Genomic DNA, 20351 nt, shown 5'->3' on the forward strand with positions numbered 1-20351 from the left:
AGCTCAACAAGTATAGTACTGATACAACCATGTTTAAACCCTGAAGAACAAGTTTGAGGAGGATTGAACTTGAACCACTAATCTGGACAACTTCACTTCTCCTTCCTCTCTTCTCTTAGATTATGTTGTATGTGTTCTACGCTCGCTCACTCTCTCCAATGACAATTGCAGTTGGGCAAAGCATGCTAGGGTTTTTGTGCATGCCACTTCTTCTCAAGCAACGCTCAACCGTTGATTCAAGTATCAAATCAATGGTGCATAAGCTCATACAAGAACCGTTGAATTGTAGTAGTGTTGAATTGTAATTGTATATCTTCACAGATTGTTGAAAAAGATTCCTCGCTTGCTGAGTGAGAAACATATCTTAGATTGTTCATCGCCACAAACCAATAATCCCCATAAACATGATCATGGGAAAATGAGAAACACTAACAGTGTAACATTTGATTGACCATAAATCACAAACACATAGATTTATCAAATAACTGTCGCTACAATTCAAATTGGAGCAATAAGTTAACGAGCTGTAAAATAAAGACAGTGTGTTCATAAAGATGGAACAACTCTGTTCACAAAAAAAAAGATGGAACAACTCTGGAAGAAACATTGTATTAGTGTACAGTTAAATGGAAGCACCGTCACTTTGGTCCCAACCACCAAGTCTGTCAGCAGGATCATAATTCGTGAACAGCCGGAACTCATTGCCTAGTTTATTCGAGTGCCGAGGCCTGAAACCACAAGGACGAACATTCAGCAGCTCCAATGCTCGATCCTTCTGAACTTCCCCTGGCAACATAGAGTGATTCCAACTAAATTTTCGTTTGACAAATATAGGGTTGAACTATACTTTCCATATGAAACGAAGAGAACTTTTTATTGAAAGAGAAACAAATAGACTTCAATAAGGAATAATAGTAAAATTCGGAAACTTGAAGTGGTGAAGTATGGTCAAGGTCAATACTGGTGAGAATACTAGGTTTTCGGAGGAAGTCTGGGCTAGAAATATTCTTCTGAAGTTAGAGTTTCCTTCTCTTATATAAACTGAGCTATGATCAAAGCTGTTTGGTTTCCGACTGCTGGGTGGGAGATGGCTGGAACATTGAGTTCAGAAGGGCCTTGGGGGGGAGCAGGATATGCTGGAATGGGGTAGGTTAGTGGATTTGCTGGATCAGCATACTTGGGTGCTAGAGAAGTAAGGGAAGTACTCAACCAGATCAATGTCGAATTACAAACAAAAGAATGCAGAAATTATGGAAGAGTAAATTGCCGAACAAAATCAAGGTTTTCATGTGCCTTGTTGCACAAGATAGAATACAAACAGGGGTAAATCTCAGGAAAAGAATCTGGAAAGGAAATAGTAAGTATTGCTTGTGTGGCTGTGAGACTGCTCATCACATCTTTTTTAATTGTCATAAATCCAGATTAGTATGGTTTTATTTTAAGGAGGCCTTAGGTTGGGATAAGGTTCCTATAAGTTTACAGGAGGTCTTTGAACACTGGTTACCTTTAGGGGTGCACAATTACGACATTAAACTCTTTATGCTTGCTATTATTCTCCAGGGGTCTTTGGAATGTAAGAAACAAAATGGGGATAGAAAAACGCTTTCCACATTCTTCTAATGAGATTTTTGTCAATTTTTTTTGTCTTATCCAGAGATGGCACATTCTTCTAAATGTGCAAGTTGCAAATTTCTTGGACGACAAGATAAACAAGCTGAAGATGTGGCTGAAAGCCTTTTGAAAGCGAACTGAAGAACTTCAGGTGGAAGGAATTCTGTGAAGGTGTTGATGGCTTCAGAGGGTGGAGTTTTTTTTCTGGTTCCAGGCTTGGAGAAGTTTATGCAAGTAGAGCTCCCTGGAAGTTTTTTTCTGGTTTGATTAGTGGGTTTTGTTGCCCAGGGACGGAGTGCCTCTGTTTTGTCTTAGTTGCTGGCCTGATGGGGCCTGGACCTGAATGTTTGCTGATATCCCCAGCCTTTTTTTTTTTTGCTTTTTCCTTCTGTATCAAACTTTGTTACAGTTTTCTACTTTTCTTTCTATAAAAGCAGGGTTTGCCTCCGTCAAAAAAAATATAGGACTTCCACGATAACTTTTATTGATTGCAGAACAACATCAAAATACAAGGCAATATCAGAATAATCGCTTTCACTTGACACAGCATTGCATTGAGCGCCGATTACCTGTGAGCAGCAGCAGGAATGAACCTTCAGGCTGTGCGAGGAAAGACACTGTCTTGGCAACCTTTTCCAAGCATTCCTTACTCTGCACCAACAACCAACGAATAATAACCATTTCTCCTCGATCATTCCTCTTATCTCAAATGTTAACAACTAATCAAACAGTTTTTAATAGGTAGTCTCTGCTGGTACGGTAGAAACAGTACCAGATAGGGAGGGTCGGCAACGACGACGCGGTAGGCGTGCTTCATCGCCGGCGGCAGCTCCTCCGGTCGGTTGTAGTCGTAGAAGGTGAAGTCGCCGCCGTACTGCCCGAACCGCTCGTCGTACTCCAGCAGCTGCGCGGGCACTCCCGGGTCGGTCTTCTTCAGGTAGGCGTAGAGCGTCGGGCACGCGATGCAGGCCACGGCGCCGGCGGCGGAGCCTGAGCCAGAAGGGGAGACGAGGCGGACGACCTCCTCCACCAGCGCCCGCGCGGTGCGCTCGTCGTACCAGAACTGGCTCAGCCGCCAGTCCTCCGGGACCAGCTCTACCCCGCCTTCCCCTCCTCCAGTTTCATCCTGCTCCTCCGGCCGCTGCTGTTCCGCCAGGAACTCCCGGAGCGCCTCCATAGCCGCAGCGCTCAGCTGAGGCACGTCGTCGTCTTCTTCCTCCCCCCTGACCTCCCCGCCCACCCTCTCATCCTCCACACCGCTCGCCGCCATCGCATCCACCATTGGTCTGCTGCGCAGTGATGAGGACTGAGGGGGGCGCCGGGCGGCGGCGCGGGGGCACCCTGTACTGGTCCACTCCAATACGACGAACCAATGGGCTTAACGAAATGAGCATTTATGGAGTCACCACATGGGCCTCGTCGGCCCAAAGGCCCAGTGAGCCTGACGGAAAAGAGCAGTAATAAAGCGGAGGGGCAATGGAATCGCTCGCGCAGGGGAGGGGAACTGGGAAGGGAGCGGAAGAGAGGTGGGTGACCGCCGCGCCTCCGTCCAGCCTTCCAGTTCCAGGCGTGGCGAACTAGGCAAGCGGCACGCTCCGCCTCCGCATACGCACCTCGAGTGAGCTCCGGTTGCCGCCGCCGCCGTACTCAGCAGCGGAGACCGGCGAGTCAACAGGTAGCAGAGGGGGAGGAGGGGAGCAGTTCCTGTTCGCCCGGTCACCGCCCGCCCGGAGCATTCCCGCTGCTGCGTCCGCCTCAGTTTGCCGTCGTTCTGTTGCACGTACGGCTAGGGTTTGGAGATAGATCCGCCCGCCGCCCCGCCGGCTCGTGTGGAGGCGCGCTGTGGTGCGGGGAGGAACAGAGGAAGTGCCTGGCTCGCGCTGTTTTTGTTCCTTGTTCTGGAAGCTTCGGGGCGCGCGATCCGGTTCCTTCGCAATCGGTAGCAATGTCGGGCTCGTCGGCGGCAGGGGAGGACATAGTGCAGCACCTATCGTCCAATTCCAACCCGTCTTCGTCGAAGCTCGCCAAGCTCGAGGCCCGCATGGCCGGCAAGGCTGTCTCCGCGCCCTCGTCACCGCCGCACCATCCCATGGCTGCCCCCGCCTCCGCCCCCGCCATATCCTTCATGGACCAGGAGGAGCTGCCTGAGACTTCCTCTTCCGATGACGATGTCAGTCCTAAACCTTCAGCTTCTCCTCTTACTTTCACATTCTTCTTTTTTTGGCTCAAGTACAGTAGCGTGATCGCTTGGCATCTTTGATTTCCTTGCTCACACATTGGCTATGTTGCTATGATCTCTTTCTCGCCAGAACTATTTGTGCTATTTCTTTTGTTATTATAAACATGTGCACGTGGTTTGTTAGTGTAACTGACCACAAATTAGTCAAAATAGTTCCACCTCTAGTTTTATCCTTATTATGCTAGCCCTGATCCCATTCCATTATTCTGTTTTTGCTGATTAGAACTGCGAGGAGTTTTTAATACAAAAGAACACCCTGAAGCGTCCGAGATCTCCAGATGGTGACAACATACTTGCTCTTGGAAATTTTGAGGTGAGCTCATCTTTTAGGAACTGAATAGTTAATCTCTTATGATTCTCTCCTGCATTCATATTCTTTTCGCTTGGTGGATTCTCTTGTAATTTGAGAATCAGGGTTCATCAAACGAGGCAGCAAAGATTTTAGATGTCACGGATACAAGACCATCCTTGGACAATTCAAATAGGAAAAAACAAGGCCGTGGAAGGGGTCGTGCTGGTACAGGCCGAGGCCGTGGCTCAAAGACTGCTGATCAAACACGACTGACTTCGACTTCCTCAGCAGTTGTAACAAATGGTCAACTAGATAAATTAACCAACAAGGTATGATGTGTCTGTACCGTGCTAGTACCTTGCACATTCTCATGTGCAAACTTCTGGCCCTTCTCATTAGAGCTATTTCTAGGTCATTTGTTACCTGAACACAATGAATATATTATTGAAGAAATTGTTGTTTTGAAGGCAGTTCCTATTAAAGGGTAAAGTTTGGTCAGTTACAGGACGCTGAAAAAGATCTTCTAGTAAATTATCAACATTTATGACTTAATAAAAGTTGGTAACTAGGAGCAAATTTGCACCTATCCATAACACTTTTGAACTACATAGTGAGAACTTTGAAATTTTGCAGATCTAATCAAATAGATGAATCTGTACAAGCTTATGTTGACTTGTTCAATTATAATGTCTTGATCAAAGTAGTAGGATACAAGATGTGCCATCTGCGAGTGTTCTTCTGAAGGATCTGTTTTTAGAGAAACTCATTAACAGGTCGTTATTGTTTTTAACTTTTTATATCCCAATTCAAATGGTTTTGAAAAACAGCATGACGCCCCAGGTCTTGTTTGTGACAATTGGCCACACGGATAGTTTGAAAGGTTTTGGTAAACCATTATGTTTGACAACACTAATGTTTTTTGCCCTATGGACAGTACTATTTTATCCATAATCCATATTTACAGTCTGCATCACTGGAAAGCATCGACACATGCATGTACAAAAATGCATTCAATGATGAACAGTTGATCGATGAACCCTATTACACATTAATTTATCCTAACCTACTAATTATGAGCACAAATCAACAGGAATCCCGATCGAGTGTTCAACTGGGCCATGACGACAGGGCTGCTTTACAGGTAACTCATTGCTTGACATCATCATCTTCTGCCAAATTTCTAAATATTTCCATCCTTTTCTAATCACACTGTCACAATATTGATCTGGATGTGTCCTTTTGGAAATGTTTGCCTGCTTAATATGTCCTTTTGGATGTCTAATTAATAATACATAAACATGGAGTCTTTCAGATGGCTTCTGTACATGGTTTTCATTCTTTTTTCCCCTCTCATTTGCTGGGATAGTTTCCACTTACTTTTATTTTCACCTGCCAGTTTAGGCAATTCAACCCTGTAAAGTAGTATGGTGTAGTCAAGATTTTATCTGAAGTAATAAAGCATAAACAGTGTTAGTGAAATATATTACTGATGCCATGCCACTTTGGATGCTTATGAATAGACTGTACCAAAAATCTATATGTGTTCTCGTTTTTGTTTTAAAATTCTATTCTTAAGCACTCTCTATTTAATAGGAAGAATTGTCAATGTTACGTGGCAAAGTTGCACTTTTGGAGGAGGAACTTTCTAAATCACGTCAAGAAGCAACAAATTACCATCAACTCAGTGATAGGTTAGCAAAGGTAAGGAGATACTTGCTATCAGTTTTCATTTAAACATGTATTTTTACTGTCTTGACATGTTGACTTTGCATTATTCTTACAGGAATTGAAGGATCTCAAAGATCATGACCAGCAAATGAGATCTAAGGTTGGTAGCATGTTATCTTGTGGTTTACCATATTTGTTTTAGCTACTGCCATTCTTTCATTTGTGTATGCTGGTCTGCTATATTTGGGAAACTTTAAATCCACTGTTTAGGCATATCATGGCGAATAACTGTAGGAAATACCTCACTTTGTTCTATATGCACATGATCTTCTACTGTTGTCACCTGTTAGAAGCTGTGTGTGTCAGTCTGTACAATATACTTTCCCTTCTTATAATGGTCAGGTGCACTACATATGTAATTTTTTTAGATCAATAGAGATTTTACTTATGTGCATATGTGCTTGCTGCATGCATGTTGTTTGTTCACATGGTTTGGATGTGGGTTTTGTGCTTTCCTTTTTTTTTATTTCTTTGTGTGGTGGGTGCCATGGTGGAAGTGAGCTTACTTGTTTAGCTTCAAGGCATTTGTGTAGTTGAGAAAATCTTCTCATTCCATGCATGTAATACTAACTGTTATCATTTTCATTAATGAAGCAACTGAAGGTCCTGTCTGATCTGCTGATAGCTGTGTCGAAAGCAGAGAGGCAAGAAGCGCGAATGAGGATAAGGCAGGAATCTTTCAGACTTGGGAATGTTGGTGTTATGAGGTAATTTTCCAATGTCCCAGGATCAACCCCCTAACTGCAGCTCTTTATCAAGTATGCCTTCTAAAATTGACACCTTAAAATTTTTAATAGCAGATGCTGTTTCTTCTCTTATGTTTTTTTGGGTATCAATTGTCTATTGCGACATTGTTTTGGTTAATTCTACCCTTCTTAACTCAGAGCTGGGACTATCATATCTGAAACTTGGGAAGATGGACAGGCAATAAAAGATCTTAATTCTCACCTGGTGAGTTCTGCAACCCCACAGATATGTCTACTTGCATACGCATATTAGAAGATAATGGTTTGACCTGTAGGCAGTAGAACTTGTATCTGCATGGTGGTCCATTTGTTGATATGTGGCAGTTGAGAACTGAGCAATAGCTTGGCTGGTAGGGCCTCCAATTGAGTGGCACCTAACTGGGCTCAGACCCAGGTGCTCACAGGTCAGCCTCTAAGGGCTAGTTTGGATGGGGGGGGGGGGGGGTTGGGGTGGATGAACTAATTCCCCCCTCGATCCTCTCCAATCCCCATGGAAAATGATTGATGGCCCTAAAGGGTTCAGTAATCGCTCTCTTCTGGCATGGGCAGGGGGCATCTTGCCCCCATGGTGGACTTCTTTCTTTCTACAGACAACTTCTGTTCCAGACTTTTTTTTTACAATTCTGGCTATATTAGATAGGTTGGTCTTGTATACTGATTACTGAGTATCATCTTGGATTTTACTGACACAACCTGTGTAATTCAAAGTTTTCACAAAGTTTCATCTATAGAGGCATTTTGATTGCTAAGGAAATTTAGATGCCTCGACTTAATGGCAGTCAATGACTAGCATTTAAGTTTGACTTCACCTTAGTCTATGACCAGTCATGGTATCAAGTTCTTATGTATTCCTATTTCCTACATAGGCATATCATCCTAGTCCTTTCTCATGTCTGAACTGTATAAATGATATCCATATCTTTATAGGCTTTGCCAGTTTGCTGTCCACGCCATCCTACTCTTTGGTAATGATGTATTTTATTATTTCTGAGATGCTTATGTTTGCCATATCTTTCTGTAGAAATCTTTACTTGAAACTAAGGAGACTGTTGAAAGGCATCGTAAATCACTTAAGAAAAGACAATCTGGTGAGTATTCTTTATTTCTGAAGTATATTTTTCCTTTATTGCTTGTGTTGACTTGAATATGTTTTGCAGTTGCACACATCAATGCATGTCAATATTGTTTCATGCAAAACATTTGCAATAGAATTTAAGTTGATGTAAATTTATTCTTATGACATTCCAGTTTGTTCTTTTTATACAAAGCAAACCTTCATTATTGCAAGCGTAATACAAAAGTCATAGCAGCTTAACAAAATGAAAAAAGTGTGCACTAGCTAAATTGTATATTTTGCTGGCAATATATTTCCTACATTCCTTCCTTTTGTTGTTCTTTTCTTAAAAATCTCTTTCTGTTTAGACAAGGGTGATGGCAGTGATGCTGAGACTAGCATGTCTGAGGAGGACATCCTCTTACAGGATGAAATATGTAAATCTCGTCTAACCAGTATCAAACGGGTAATTTCTTTATGATGTCATGGTTACTTGCCTAATTGGTACACCTTCTTAATCTGCTTTCTATGATTGTATTTCAGGAGGAAGAACAGTATATGAGAGAGAGAGATCGGTATGAGTTGGAAAAGGGGAGGCTTATACGAGAGATGAAGCGTCTCAGAGATGAAGATGGTTCACGCTTTAACAACTTCCAAATTCTTCACCATCGTTATGCTCTGTTAAATCTTCTAGGAAAGGGAGGGTTCAGTGAGGTTTACAAGGTATACTCTTGCTTCACGTATAAGAACTAGGCTAATACAAAAACTAAATCGGAGGCATTAAATTTAGTCATACTAGGCTTATATGGCTAATACAAAAACAGTCATTCTTTGCTTATAGATAAGAAATACCAAATTTTGCAGCTATTTAGTTACATGTGGGCCCCTATTGGACACTTGCTTAAAGAGGGTAGGTGTTACTTTAAGGCCCATCTTTCTGTAGAAAATGTACTGCTGTAGTCTACCATCCTAAACTATCTTGATGGTTATATTCGTGTTGGAACATTTGACTAGCTATTTGCCATGTTTTCAGATCGTATTATCGAATCTAGTTGTTTGACCACCGATCAGGGTCGATTAGTCGGTCTGATCGGTCTGATCGGGCTGATCGGACATTTAGTCGTCCTTATGCCTAGATAACCTGATCGACCATGTATATACTATATATATATGATGATGTAAATATATGAATTCATGGCATAATGAATCATTATCATGGTGATTTGGCCACTTACATGTAATTGCAGCTTGCTGATGCCTGATTTGGCCACAAACATGAGCTCCAGCCTCCTGGACACTCACTCACTCACTCTTGTTCTTTTCTTACCCTAATTGGCCGGCTTAAGGTGGGCCGAATTCTTCCTACAGGCCTAAATACAATATTCCTGTACTGGCTCAACTTATCGTCCTGCTACACTTATCGGATGACTAATCGCGACTAATCGCATCTAATCGAACGATAAGGTTTCTGATCGACCTGATCGAATCGACGAAACTTATCGAGCACACAGTTACGATAAGGACGACTAGTCACGATTAATCGCAATTAGTCGTCTGATCCGAAAACATGGGCTATTTGAGATATTTTCTTTTTCATGAAGTCAGTCTAATGCGCAGTGATGTCTTCATAGAAATTTGGCTTGATAGTACCAGCACTTACATGCGACAATTTCTTTTGGGCAGGCTTTTGATTTGGTGGAGTATAAGTATGTGGCATGCAAGCTTCATGGATTGAATGCTCAATGGAGTGAGGAGAAAAAACAGAGCTACATACGTCATGCGATTCGTGAATATAACATTCACAAAACTTTGGTGCATCCAAACATTGTCAGGCTATGGGATATATTTGAGATTGATCACAATACATTCTGCACCGTCCTAGAATATTGCAGTGGTATTATATGTTTTTATGACCTTCGGAATCCCAATTGATATGACAACGTAACAGTATTTTATTTGTTCGCAGTTCCTGATATCTGTCTGCGGAGGACTTCATTATGTAGTCATGCTAACATAAACTCATAACTCAGAAGTGTTAGATAGATACTGTCTTACGAACTTTAGGCATATATTGTTATTGGCCACATGCATTCATGTTTATAGTTCTTGGATGAATTTGTTCCATTTTGCCAGTCAAAAATTGAGGTGGTTCTTGGAGAGGCAATAGTTGCTGACCTATATAAAAATGAAGTGAATGAATAAACTGACGCTTCATAGATTTGGTAATGGTTTATACAATTATTTCTCCCACATTTGCCCATTGGTCAGACTAGGATAGGTTGCCAATGGGGAAAAAAGGCAGGGGCAACATGCTGTTGACTGAGTTGACAAAATAAATAAATAAATAAATAAATAAATAAATAAATAAATAAATAAATAAATAAATAAATAAATAAATAAATAAATAAATAAATAAATAAATAAATAAGACTCATGCGCCGTAAACTCTACATGTACTGCTAGCAATTCTATGTTTGATACTTCTATTTTGAGCCACAACAATCAGCAGCCACTGCCAACACTAATAACTACACGGATATGTTTTCTCACTGAAAACAAAAAGTTTCTTCCATTGCTTGCTATCTTCTTAATCAACATACATTCCATTTTACATGTATTTTGATCGGTTCTGTGAAGCTTTTCTTTTACAATGTTGTAGTCTTTAATGATGGTTTTCCTTCCTAAATCTGTAACCCTCAGATCAGGAAATCATCAATCATGAGATGTAATAATGTTCTCTCCATTGCTATTGTTTCAACCAGGCAAGGATCTTGATGCAGTCCTTAAAGCTACACCAATTCTTCCAGAAAAAGAAGCAAGAATCATAATTGTTCAAATATTTCAGGGCCTGATTTATCTAAACAAGAGGGGCCAAAAGATCATTCACTACGATCTAAAACCTGGCAATGTTCTCTTCGATGAGGTTGGTGTTGCAAAAGTTACAGACTTTGGCCTCAGCAAGATTGTGGAGGATGATGTTGGGTCTCAGGGAATGGAACTCACTTCTCAGGGAGCTGGAACCTATTGGTGAGTGTGATCCTTCCAGTTGATATTTTGCACTAGCTCACAGAAACCTTCAAGCTACCTGCTGTTATGGAATTTTTTAATTATTTGCATTTTTTGCTATATTCTGGTGCAATACATGCTAAAAGAGTTGCAGTGTTCAAGTATCAACTAAAACCTTCAAAATGAATTACCTTTTGTTTTCATTGAGTAGTCGCATTAACAGGACATTTTCTTCTTTCCTATAATGCCTTACTTGAACAAGTGGGATACATTTAGTTTTTATTTATGGCAGGACATCATTGTTTTCCTTTTTATGGCCATTGTTCCTTTAGAATGGCAGGCATGTCTCGCATCAATTCTTTTCTGTTCTTTTTCAGGTATCTTCCTCCAGAATGCTTTGACCTCAGCAAAACACCATTTATTTCATCTAAGGTAATTATATCTGGCAACTGTTCTACCTGTTAATGCGCTAACTGGTGAAAATATATTATGGTTCTTGTGATTTTGTATTTTTTTTTCTAAATTATTCTACTCAACCAATAGCATAATATATTCAGGTACCAAAGATAATAGAAGGTCTCCTCACTTTAGCAAGTAGTTTTGGGATGTTTCAATTGTGAGGAGGTATCATGAGGTGGTTTGGTTGTATGCAACTTTTACATAAAAAACACATATATCATCTCTAGATCACCTCATTTATGTAGGCCTGGGCTCATTTATGTGCCTCCTGAACTCAATCCACTTTCCACAATAACATTTTTGAAATTTGAACTTCATCCTGATTAGCAATGGCACATTAGCTTTTCCATTCGTTTTCATGCAGGTGGATGTTTGGTCAGCTGGTGTAATGTTTTACCAGATGCTCTTTGGAAGGCGTCCTTTTGGTCATGATCAGACTCAGGAGAGAATACTTCGGGAAGATACAATTATCAATGCACGGAGAGTGGAGTTCCCTTCAAAGCCAGCTGTATCGAATGAGGCAAAGGTCTGTTCCCATTTTTTCACATGGTGTAAATAGTTGCATACCCATCACATGTATCAATCCCATCAATGCAAGATACTATACTTGCATTGGTGAGACCTACAGTTTACTGCTTTGTTTAATTTGGCATGTTCGTTCTGTCCTCAGCTTGCCTTGAGAATTTGTTGATGTTGGTGGTTAGTTTGGCAAAAGTGTGATCTCACCTCACCGCAAATAAAAACATTTAGCTGTACTGTAGTCAGTGCCAAGTCTCCATGTCGTTTTCATTCTAAAATTGTTTCAGTCATCTGTGAACCAGTTTGATTCTTTTCCTTTTCCATTGTTCAGGATCTGATACGCCGGTGTTTGACATACAACCAATCAGAGAGGCCAGATGTACTAACCATAGCTCAAGATCCTTATCTCTCATATGCAAAGAAGTAACCACTACTCTGGATAACATTTTGGCGAGGGTGCCTGCTCACTTAATTAATGAGATGTATGGGGATGGATAATCCCGTGAAGGAGCAAAGTGTTCCACTAGCTCAAGAAGACCACAAAGGGTGTAACTGTATATGTTGTAAATTTTAGTCTGCCCTGTTACAGCAATGGCCTGAAATCCAAAAGGCATCAGTTCAAAGGCCAGCTTCTTTTGTAACGTAGAGAAAGCAGGCCTGTCATTTACTCTTTGATTGAAATCTCCTTGACTCGCTTGTCCCATGCACCCCATGCGTAACGTGATGGTTTCTTGGCTGGTGGGCAGTGGTCCTGTTGATGGTTAGTTTTTGTTTGCTCATAGTGTTGGTAAGGTCTGCCAAATCAGGAACCATGAGTGACAGGCGAGCGCTCACATGCTCACCTCCAAAAAAATCTCGACTTGCTGCATGAACGTGAGGTTATTTCAGAAGTGAGAATTTCAGAAACGGGTACCGATGTTTCTGTCAGATTTCTGCTGGTTTTGTTCTAGGGCGCGCTGCCAAACTTCATCATTTAACAGGTTAAAAATAACTGACGTTTGGTGGTTGTTTCGTCGTGTGCAACTGGCACAATCAAATTAGTTTTTGGTCGCCTATTTCAAACTGGAGCTGCATTTTTATTCCGACTGGTGTGGTTACTGTTTTTGGCTATTTTTAGCTTTAATAAATGTTCAGGTGCCTCGTGGTTTCTGGCACTGGAATTTTGTGTAGACTCTTTTGCGCCAATCTGATTTTTACTTGATTAGCTCATGTTTTTGCCACTGGAAATTTGTATTGCGCCAATCTGATCTTTACTTGATTATGAACCACCGTGAAACAGTCCTCGAGAGAGTTGAGCAAAATGGAAGATTGATTATAATATAAGAATGAGATGGCTCATCTTTGTGGATGCAACTCCACAGTGAGAACTGAGCATACCACCCAAATTAATCGAAGGAAACAAGAACTCCCAGTTCATGTCCCCTCGACAGAGCACTGTTTAATTCAATTTTCTATCTCTACCACCCATCATCCATCCTTGTTCTAGTACCCCTTGCCCTGTGTGGTGAGCCCGAACCCGAGCGGGAACAACGGGTCGTACTTCTTGTCGCCGTAGTTCATGGGCAGCTGGTCCACGGACTTGAACCACGTCCGCGGCAGCTTCCCCGTGAACCCGTAGTCCCCGAACAGCACGTCGGTGATGCCCTGGCCTTCCGTTCCCGGCAGCCAGGCCGCCACGAGCGCGTCCATGGCGCCCAGGAACGGCTGTATCACCACGGGGCGGCCGCTGATGAGCACGGTCGCGCACCGCACGGCGCCGCACACCGTCTGGACGGTGCTCGGCCCGGGGTCCGGGATCGTCAGGTTCAGGCTGTCGCCCTTGGTCTCCGTGTACGGGTGCTCGCCCACGGCCACGATGGCGTACGAGAAGCCGCCGTTCTTGACGAAGTCGGCGTCGGGGTTCTCCGCGAACACCACCGTCGTCGACGGGTCCACGGCCGCCTTCACGGCGTCCAGGATCGTGGTGCCGACGGTGATGCGCCCCGTGTCGCCCTGCCACTCGATCGTCCACCCGCCGCACTGGTAACCCAGGTTGTCGGCGTGGCTCCCGGCGACCAGGATCTTGGCGGCCTTCTTGGGCAGGGGCAGCAGCGGCGCGTCGCCTGGCTTGCCGTTCTTGAGGAGCACCAGCGACTTCCTCACCGCCTCCCGCGCCAGGTCCCTGTGCTCCTGCTTCCCCAGCTGGTCGGCGAGGCTAGGGTCCGGCATGGGGTTCTCGAACAGGCCCATGGTGAACTTGACGCGCAGAATCCTCGTCACGGCGTCGTCGATCCTGCTCATCGGGATCAGACCGCTGTTGACGTGACCGGTCAGGATGGTGATGAAGTCTTGGTAGTTGTTTGGCACCATGATCTGAAGCACACCACAACAGTTCGTTGATCAGCATCATCATCATCTCTTAAGGCGATGCCATGCCAGAGCCTGGCCATGTCGTCAATGCTAGTTTTGCTTACCATGTCAATGCCAGCAAGAATTGAAGCCTGCACAGAGTAGGAGTAGTTCGCCCCTGGAGGGCTGGTGATCCTGTCGATGCCCTCCCAATCCGAGATCGTGAAGCCCTGGGGGAAAAAAAAGAGAGCAGAATATGAGCACGCCAAGTTCCAACGGGCTAATTAACACCTGATGAAGACTGTAAGCGCATCTGTTCTTTTCATTCACCTGGAAGTTGAGCCTGCCCTTGAGGAAGCGCGTGATGAGGTCGTGATTGGCGTGCATCTTGAGCCCGTTCCAGCTGGAGTAGGAGATCATGACGGTGGAGACGCCCTTACGGAGCGCGTCCAAGTAGGCCGGCATGTGGATGCTCATCAGACCGTCGCGGTCGATGATGGTGTTGTTCTCGTTGATGCCGTTCTGCGTGCCACCGTCGCCGACGAAGTGCTTGGCGCACGCCGCCACCTTGTTCCTGCGACAAATTCAATTTTGCAACAGCCATTCAGAACATATGCACGACGGCTGCGTGTGAAATCGGCTTGAGAGTCTCTTCACTCACTTTCCGGCGGCGAAGGGCATGCCGCTGGTGAAGTTCTGCGGGACGTCGCCCTGCAGGCCCGGGATGAGCTCAGTCATGGACTGCACGATACGGTGGTCCTCGCTGTAGCTCTCGTAGCACCGCCCCCACCTCGGATCACGGCACACCTGCGCACCAAAAGCAGCACAGTTCAGCAACACTGAAGCCAAAGCCATAGTAGGAAGGGAGCTGGCATTGACAATAAGGGATTTTCAGGATGCTTACAGCAATGCATGGCGCGAACGCGTACTGGATGCCGGTGGCTCTCACTTCAAGCGCGGTCGCGGCGCCGATCCTCTTCACCAGATTAGGGTCCCTGCACGGTGCAGTCCAAAGGAACACGAGGAGTTCAGCCAACGTAGCAGGCACAGGCTACACAAGCTGGCATTCGCGACGCGAGCTGGAGAATGGTGCTTGCCTGGTGGCTCCGAGGCCGACGTTGTGGGGGAAGATGGTGGCGCCGTACACGTTGTTGTGGCCGTGGACGGCGTCGATGCCGTAGATCATCGGGATGCCGAGGCGCGTGGACAGGCACGCCTTCTGGAAGTCGCTGATCATGGCCATCCACTCCGCCGCCGTCGCCTGCTTCCGCGGCACGCTCCCGCCGCCGCTGAGCAGGCTGCCGATGTAGTAGTCCTTGAGCACCTGCGGCGACGCGACGAGCCGCTCGATCTGCGTCATCTGGCCGATCTTCTCGGCCAGCGTCATCCGGGCGAGCAGGTCCTTGACGCGGACCTCCACGTCGTTCTTGGGGTCCTTGTACGGCGGCACGCCCTGGGCGTCACCACCGTACGCCGCGGACCAGAAGACGAGCAGCAGCGCGGCCACCGCCGGCGCCGTGAGCAGCGCCATCCTGTGGCGGCGAAGGAGCGGGACGAGGCGCCTCCGGACCTGCGCGTCGTAGCATTGCAGCGACCATATTAGAATCTCCGTGAAGCGCTCCTCCAGGGGCTCGAGGACGCCCGACCTGATGCGGCCGGCGAGCTCGCCGCCCATGGCTGTCGGTCAACGGCGGCAAGAGCCGGGGACGAGGAGATGCAGGGATCCAAGAAACCATTTATGGCTTGGATGTACTAACGAGACTAGTACGACCAAAAACGTATTGCAGCATGTGCCATGTGTTGGTGCTTGCAAATGGAATACGATTTTATGATCGAGTAATTAAGATTTAACAAGTAGGCTGTCAGTGTCAGATCAAGGTGTCTTTTTTTTGCTGAAAGCAAAAGCACCTCTGCGCACCTGTTGTCCTGTTGAGTAAACAATATCATGGGCCTTCATGCTAACGTTAGTTTTAACTAGTGTTTTGCTGACAGTGCAGCATGCTTTAATTCACATAAAAGGATTAATGTGAACATGCTCCGGACTAGATATTCTTGCAGCAGTCTCTGTAAATTCATAGCACTACAGTAACAACTGAAAAGAGCAGGAGTTCGAGCAGGTTAAAAACTAAAAGTAAGACCAAAATATCAAAAGATTTTCTTTTGCATGGTCTAAAAAAACTCGGGCATATATTAGTAAAACCAAGAACAGGAATTAGCTGCCAATGAAAGAAAAACCAGCAAGCTAATCAATCAAATGATTTGCTTGCAAAGCACTACTAATCCAAAGCAGGGAAACATCATCAGAAGAAGGATGAGGAGGGAGATATGGCCATGAGAGCGAACCAATCAATCAGCAGAAGCAGAGGAGGAGCTGGACTGATGGAGCCTGCCTTGCTGTGCCACAAATGCGTGAGCCCGGCAAGGACGAACAGGAGGCTGCTGGCTTGGGCTATATGAAGCAAGTACAAGCACGAAGACGAAGCTCCGGCGCTCTTCGGAGAAGCGGCGGCAGCACTGCTCGTGTGAGGCTACGAGAGGAAATCTGGGACGCTAAAATTCAATGCGTTTGTTGCAACGGATTGGAATCCCTCTCTCGCACACAAAGGTCCAACACGCGTGAACGGACGGCCCCCTTCGAGTGCAGAGAGTGCCCGGACACGCGCTACATGCCATGAGCAAGAGGACACGCCGGCGCAGGGCATGCACGCGTGTGTTCGCGCCGTTACGTAACTACCACTACCAGTGCAGTGCTATTGCTACATACAAATGCGATTGATTTGATTCAGCAAGAAACCGCCCCATGTCTTACCAGAAAGGCAGAGCAGCAGGTGGGAAGAAGAGGAGGAGGGGGAGGCGAGCATCCTGGCTTGTGCTCCCCGGCGAGTGTGCATATAAAGGAGCAGAGCAGCAACCGGAGAGCAGCAGGAATAGCGGATAAGGGATGAGGAGTGGTTGGAGCAGGGACCGCGCCCGCCATTGGCACCTTCAAATCCCTCTCCCGGTCCCGGCGGGAAAATATCCTTTTTTTCCTCCGTGACGATCCGCTCGTCGTCCCCGATTGTTGCCTTCCGGCGCGGCGAAAGAAACCCCCGTCCCGTCCGTGATGGGATTCTGGACTGTTCTCCTCCCGGCGGCGACAATTACTGCTACTGCTGGATTACTACTTACTACGTACAACTACTGCCGCGGTTAGTGTGCGTTGAAGGAAGAAGACGATGAGGACGAGGACGGCGAGAGCCGCCGAGTAGTGTTAGCAAGAGAACAAAACCCGTGTGAACAAGCGCAGAAAGAATGCAACAAGTCCTCTGTTTTTGGCCAAGTTGGGGACTCACTCGTGCGAGCAGTTTCATCCCCACCCCCATCTGAGCGACCCAGAACACCGTGGGGACGCTCGGGAGCGCAGCACGGCGAGGCAGAGCCGAGCAACGCCGGCAGCTGTGGGAAGATCGAGCAATGCCGCGGAAAGGGGAAAGCCCAGACGCTCGAGGAAGAAGAGGATGGCTAAGATGATGCATGCCTGCGCGAGATTTCTATATATTTATAAAGAAGAGCAAGGACGGGACTGCTGTTACTTACGGGATGAGGAGGCTAGGTATAGGTAAAGCCGTCTCGCTCAAGGCAAGAACGAATCCGCGTGGTGATGGGCGCGGGGCTGAGGTGGGTGGCCGGTGCGGCGGCAGCAGAGCAGGGGACCCCGTGGATCGAAAGCGACGCCGACGCCGACGCCGTCCCGTCCCAGATCAGCAGCGACCCGCAACCCGCCGCACTGTTCCTTGACGGCAGCACACTCCTCCGCGCCCGGTCTCTGATCTAATCTAGCCTTATCTATCTGCAGACTGTGCAGTGCCGCCTGACTGCCAAGCCTATCCTGCTCCCTCCGCTTCCGCCTCCGGCTTCCAACTTGTCAGCGAATTATTTCCACCAACTGGAGGAGTGCGCGCAAAAGCAACGGCGCTTGAACAAGCAACAATGGCGGACACAGGACCGGACCGGAGAAGCGGAGGGGAGAGCTGCAGGTGGTGGGAGACGCCATGGCGGACGCAATGGTTTTATAGCGGGAGACGAAGGGATCGAGGAACGGGCGCGCAGTGCCGAGCGCGAGAGGACGCGCGGCAACGGACAAGGGGAGCACAACAGAGGAATATTGAATAGCAATTAACCCCAACGTTCGAATCAGGGGACGCGTCCCGCCGTCCGTGGAGGAACCGACGGCTGTGATCCGTCCGAGGGTGCGACCGCGTGCCGTGGCCAGTGGGGTGGGGTAGGCGTTAGGTGGGGGATGTGGGACTGCGAGGGCAACGTGGAGCACCATGTTGGGCTGCCTCTTTTTCTTTTCGATGGTCTGCGGCTTTTCGGCGAGGTAAGCCAACGGTCACTAGGAGGGGGGCGGGCAAATGCAATGCGAGACAGACGTTACTAATCCTGTTTTTTAATATAAATAATAATAATAATCTTTTTTTAAAGCTTTTCTAATCTCAATGCATCTTCTGATGCCTTCTGTTCCCGTGCTGGATCTCGACTTCATTTTGTTTGTTTTGGGAGATGCGGTTGATTCGGTTCTTTGCGGATTTTGATATTTGAACTTGGGAGCTGTACCGTTTGAGTTTTGAATTTCACTATATTAATACCTCGAATGATATTATTATAAAAGTCTAGCATAAATTTCTGAAAACATCGGTACTGGAGAGAATTTTAAAATAAAGTGCACATCTATTCTTTAAGTAATTTTTAACATGATGAAGAGAGTAACAAAGTATGACGCGGAATATGCATATAGCGAATTGGCCTGCATGAAAACTCATGAGTCTAGTATAGAACAAATGCAAAGTTCATCTCATGTGAAAAGAGACTGGAGCAGGGCGGAATGACACTCGAAGAAATTGCTCTATTTGCATATATGATGTGAGCATGCACATAGTCTCATCATTTTTCCTCTCAAATATTGTCATTTTTTACTTAAAACTTATTTGAATGGTTTATAAAGCCTAAACATCAGTAGCTTGTGATTGCTACCCGTCGCCATCGTCCGTTACAGCGCACTCAATAGAGGTGAGGATAATGCAATTTTCAAAGAGTGAGTTAGCACTGGATTAGTGAACAAGACCACGGTGATAATGAAATGTCTCCTCTCCCTCTTTAATTACTAGCAGGTCACGTCGCCAACGATTTGGCGACGTTTTATGAGTAATGGGGAACCCTTCCATGATAAAAAAAATAATTACTAGCATGTCACCGTTAACGTTACTTAAAGGGTACAGGCACAGTATTGATGGGGATGCAAGCAACAAAAGTGGAGTACAAGTATAGATTAAAAGGGGATCTCATTTTCCCGTGGAGGGAACATACATGATTGAAAGATATGATAAGGACGTGTGCCGTGTTTCATTGATTGCTTTAGATCTGTGCACTTGCTATTTCCAGTTCCAATTCAGACCAAGTTAAAGTGCGTGCTATCACGTTTGTAGAAAATGTAGCTGTTCCTCTGTCCAAAAATGTTGAAAGAAAGTGTTCTCATATCCCAAATGGAAACGTTGTGTCCTTCGTAAAAAAAAAAAGGTTGTGTTTGCTAAAAATATTTGCCCTAATTACATAGCACAGCTCTTTCTTTTTTTTTTTTGCAAGAAATTACTCCATACGTTCCTGAAATATATAAGATCCAGAGCTCGAGATTTCTACCAAAATATAAGGTATTCTAGGTGTTTAACCCTTCTCCCCGATCTTTTTTGGTAGAAAATATTGATATTTCTTTCAATTTTGGTCTCAACCAAGACAGAGCCACTAAATAAGAAAAATAACAACCGAACAACTTGTCTTTGGTGACAGGTTGCACTTGCACACAACTGATTGAAATATGTTTAGTGAATAGTACTTGTATGAAGTATGGAACGTTGGAACTTTTTCTCTTATAAGCAAGCTGCTCTTGAAGTCCAAAATACTCGTGCGCTGCTTAGGAAGTTAGTCTCAGTTTACGAATTGAGTTTTTTATTGCAATGCAAGAATTACGACACTGAGAACTCGTTTGGCACAGCTTCAGCTCTGAGATATACAATGGTCTTGTAGTTTGTAGACTAAATTATAGCGTTTAAATATTTTTTTTTGCGATCAGCGTTTAAATATTTATATTTAATCTAAACTATAAATGAAACGAGTCAAGTAAATGCAGACATACCTACAACTCCAAATCCTAGATAACTTTTGCAGACATACCTACAGCTCCAAATGAAGCAGCCATACTCTTTTAACGTGTTAGATGTGTCAAGGGAAATTTCCTTGGCATCGGATCAATGTAACATTTCCAAGATTTAGGACCTGTCATTGTGGATGATTGGAGGGTGATGCTTCGATAGTGGTAATTAACGTCGCTGAGTT

The 20351-nt window shown here is 45.3% G+C and overlaps 3 protein-coding genes across 8 annotated transcripts; 1 reads left to right on the forward strand and 2 right to left on the reverse strand.

The window, feature by feature from the left end:
- On the reverse strand, positions 420–3347 carry LOC8086246 (EEF1A lysine methyltransferase 1). The gene is given in 6 exon segments (XM_002466410.2): positions 420–786; positions 2181–2262; positions 2384–2926; positions 2929–3060; positions 3062–3202; positions 3204–3347. Coding segments are annotated over 6 exon segments (1206 nt in total). The 3' UTR covers positions 420–622.
- Positions 3090–12740, forward strand: LOC8086247 (serine/threonine-protein kinase TOUSLED). Of its 2 annotated transcripts, none has more exons than XM_021451376.1 (16): positions 3090–3781; positions 4074–4163; positions 4259–4471; positions 5233–5283; positions 5736–5843; positions 5926–5970; positions 6465–6577; positions 6755–6821; positions 7638–7704; positions 8039–8136; positions 8214–8393; positions 9354–9564; positions 10433–10697; positions 11054–11108; positions 11500–11661; positions 11986–12740. In XM_021451376.1, the coding sequence occupies exons 1-16, from the start codon at positions 3557–3559 to the stop codon at positions 12079–12081; spliced, it is 2046 nt and encodes a 681-aa protein (XP_021307051.1). In that variant the 5' UTR covers positions 3090–3556; the 3' UTR covers positions 12082–12740. The 2 variants fall into 2 exon arrangements, with proteins under 2 accessions (XP_021307051.1, XP_002463874.1); XM_002463829.2 differs by having other exon boundaries at positions 4265–4471.
- Positions 12946–18008, reverse strand: LOC110431790 (beta-glucosidase BoGH3B-like). 5 transcript variants are annotated; one of them, XM_021451374.1, is made up of 7 exons: positions 17559–18008; positions 15080–15552; positions 14887–14977; positions 14644–14789; positions 14313–14556; positions 14108–14212; positions 12946–14006 (listed from the first exon to the last, which is right to left on the reverse strand). In XM_021451374.1, exons 2-7 carry the CDS (start codon positions 15511–15513, stop codon positions 13137–13139), a joined length of 1890 nt encoding a protein of 629 aa, XP_021307049.1. In that variant the 5' UTR covers positions 15514–15552; positions 17559–18008; the 3' UTR covers positions 12946–13136. The 5 variants fall into 5 exon arrangements, with proteins under 5 accessions (XP_021307049.1, XP_021307046.1, XP_021307047.1 ...); XM_021451371.1 differs by having other exon boundaries at positions 17315–17569; XM_021451372.1 differs by lacking the exon at positions 17559–18008 and adding an exon at positions 16792–17294.

Source organism: Sorghum bicolor, chromosome 1 (assembly GCF_000003195.3).
Source record: "Sorghum bicolor cultivar BTx623 chromosome 1, Sorghum_bicolor_NCBIv3, whole genome shotgun sequence".
Taxonomy (NCBI): domain Eukaryota; kingdom Viridiplantae; phylum Streptophyta; class Magnoliopsida; order Poales; family Poaceae; genus Sorghum; species Sorghum bicolor.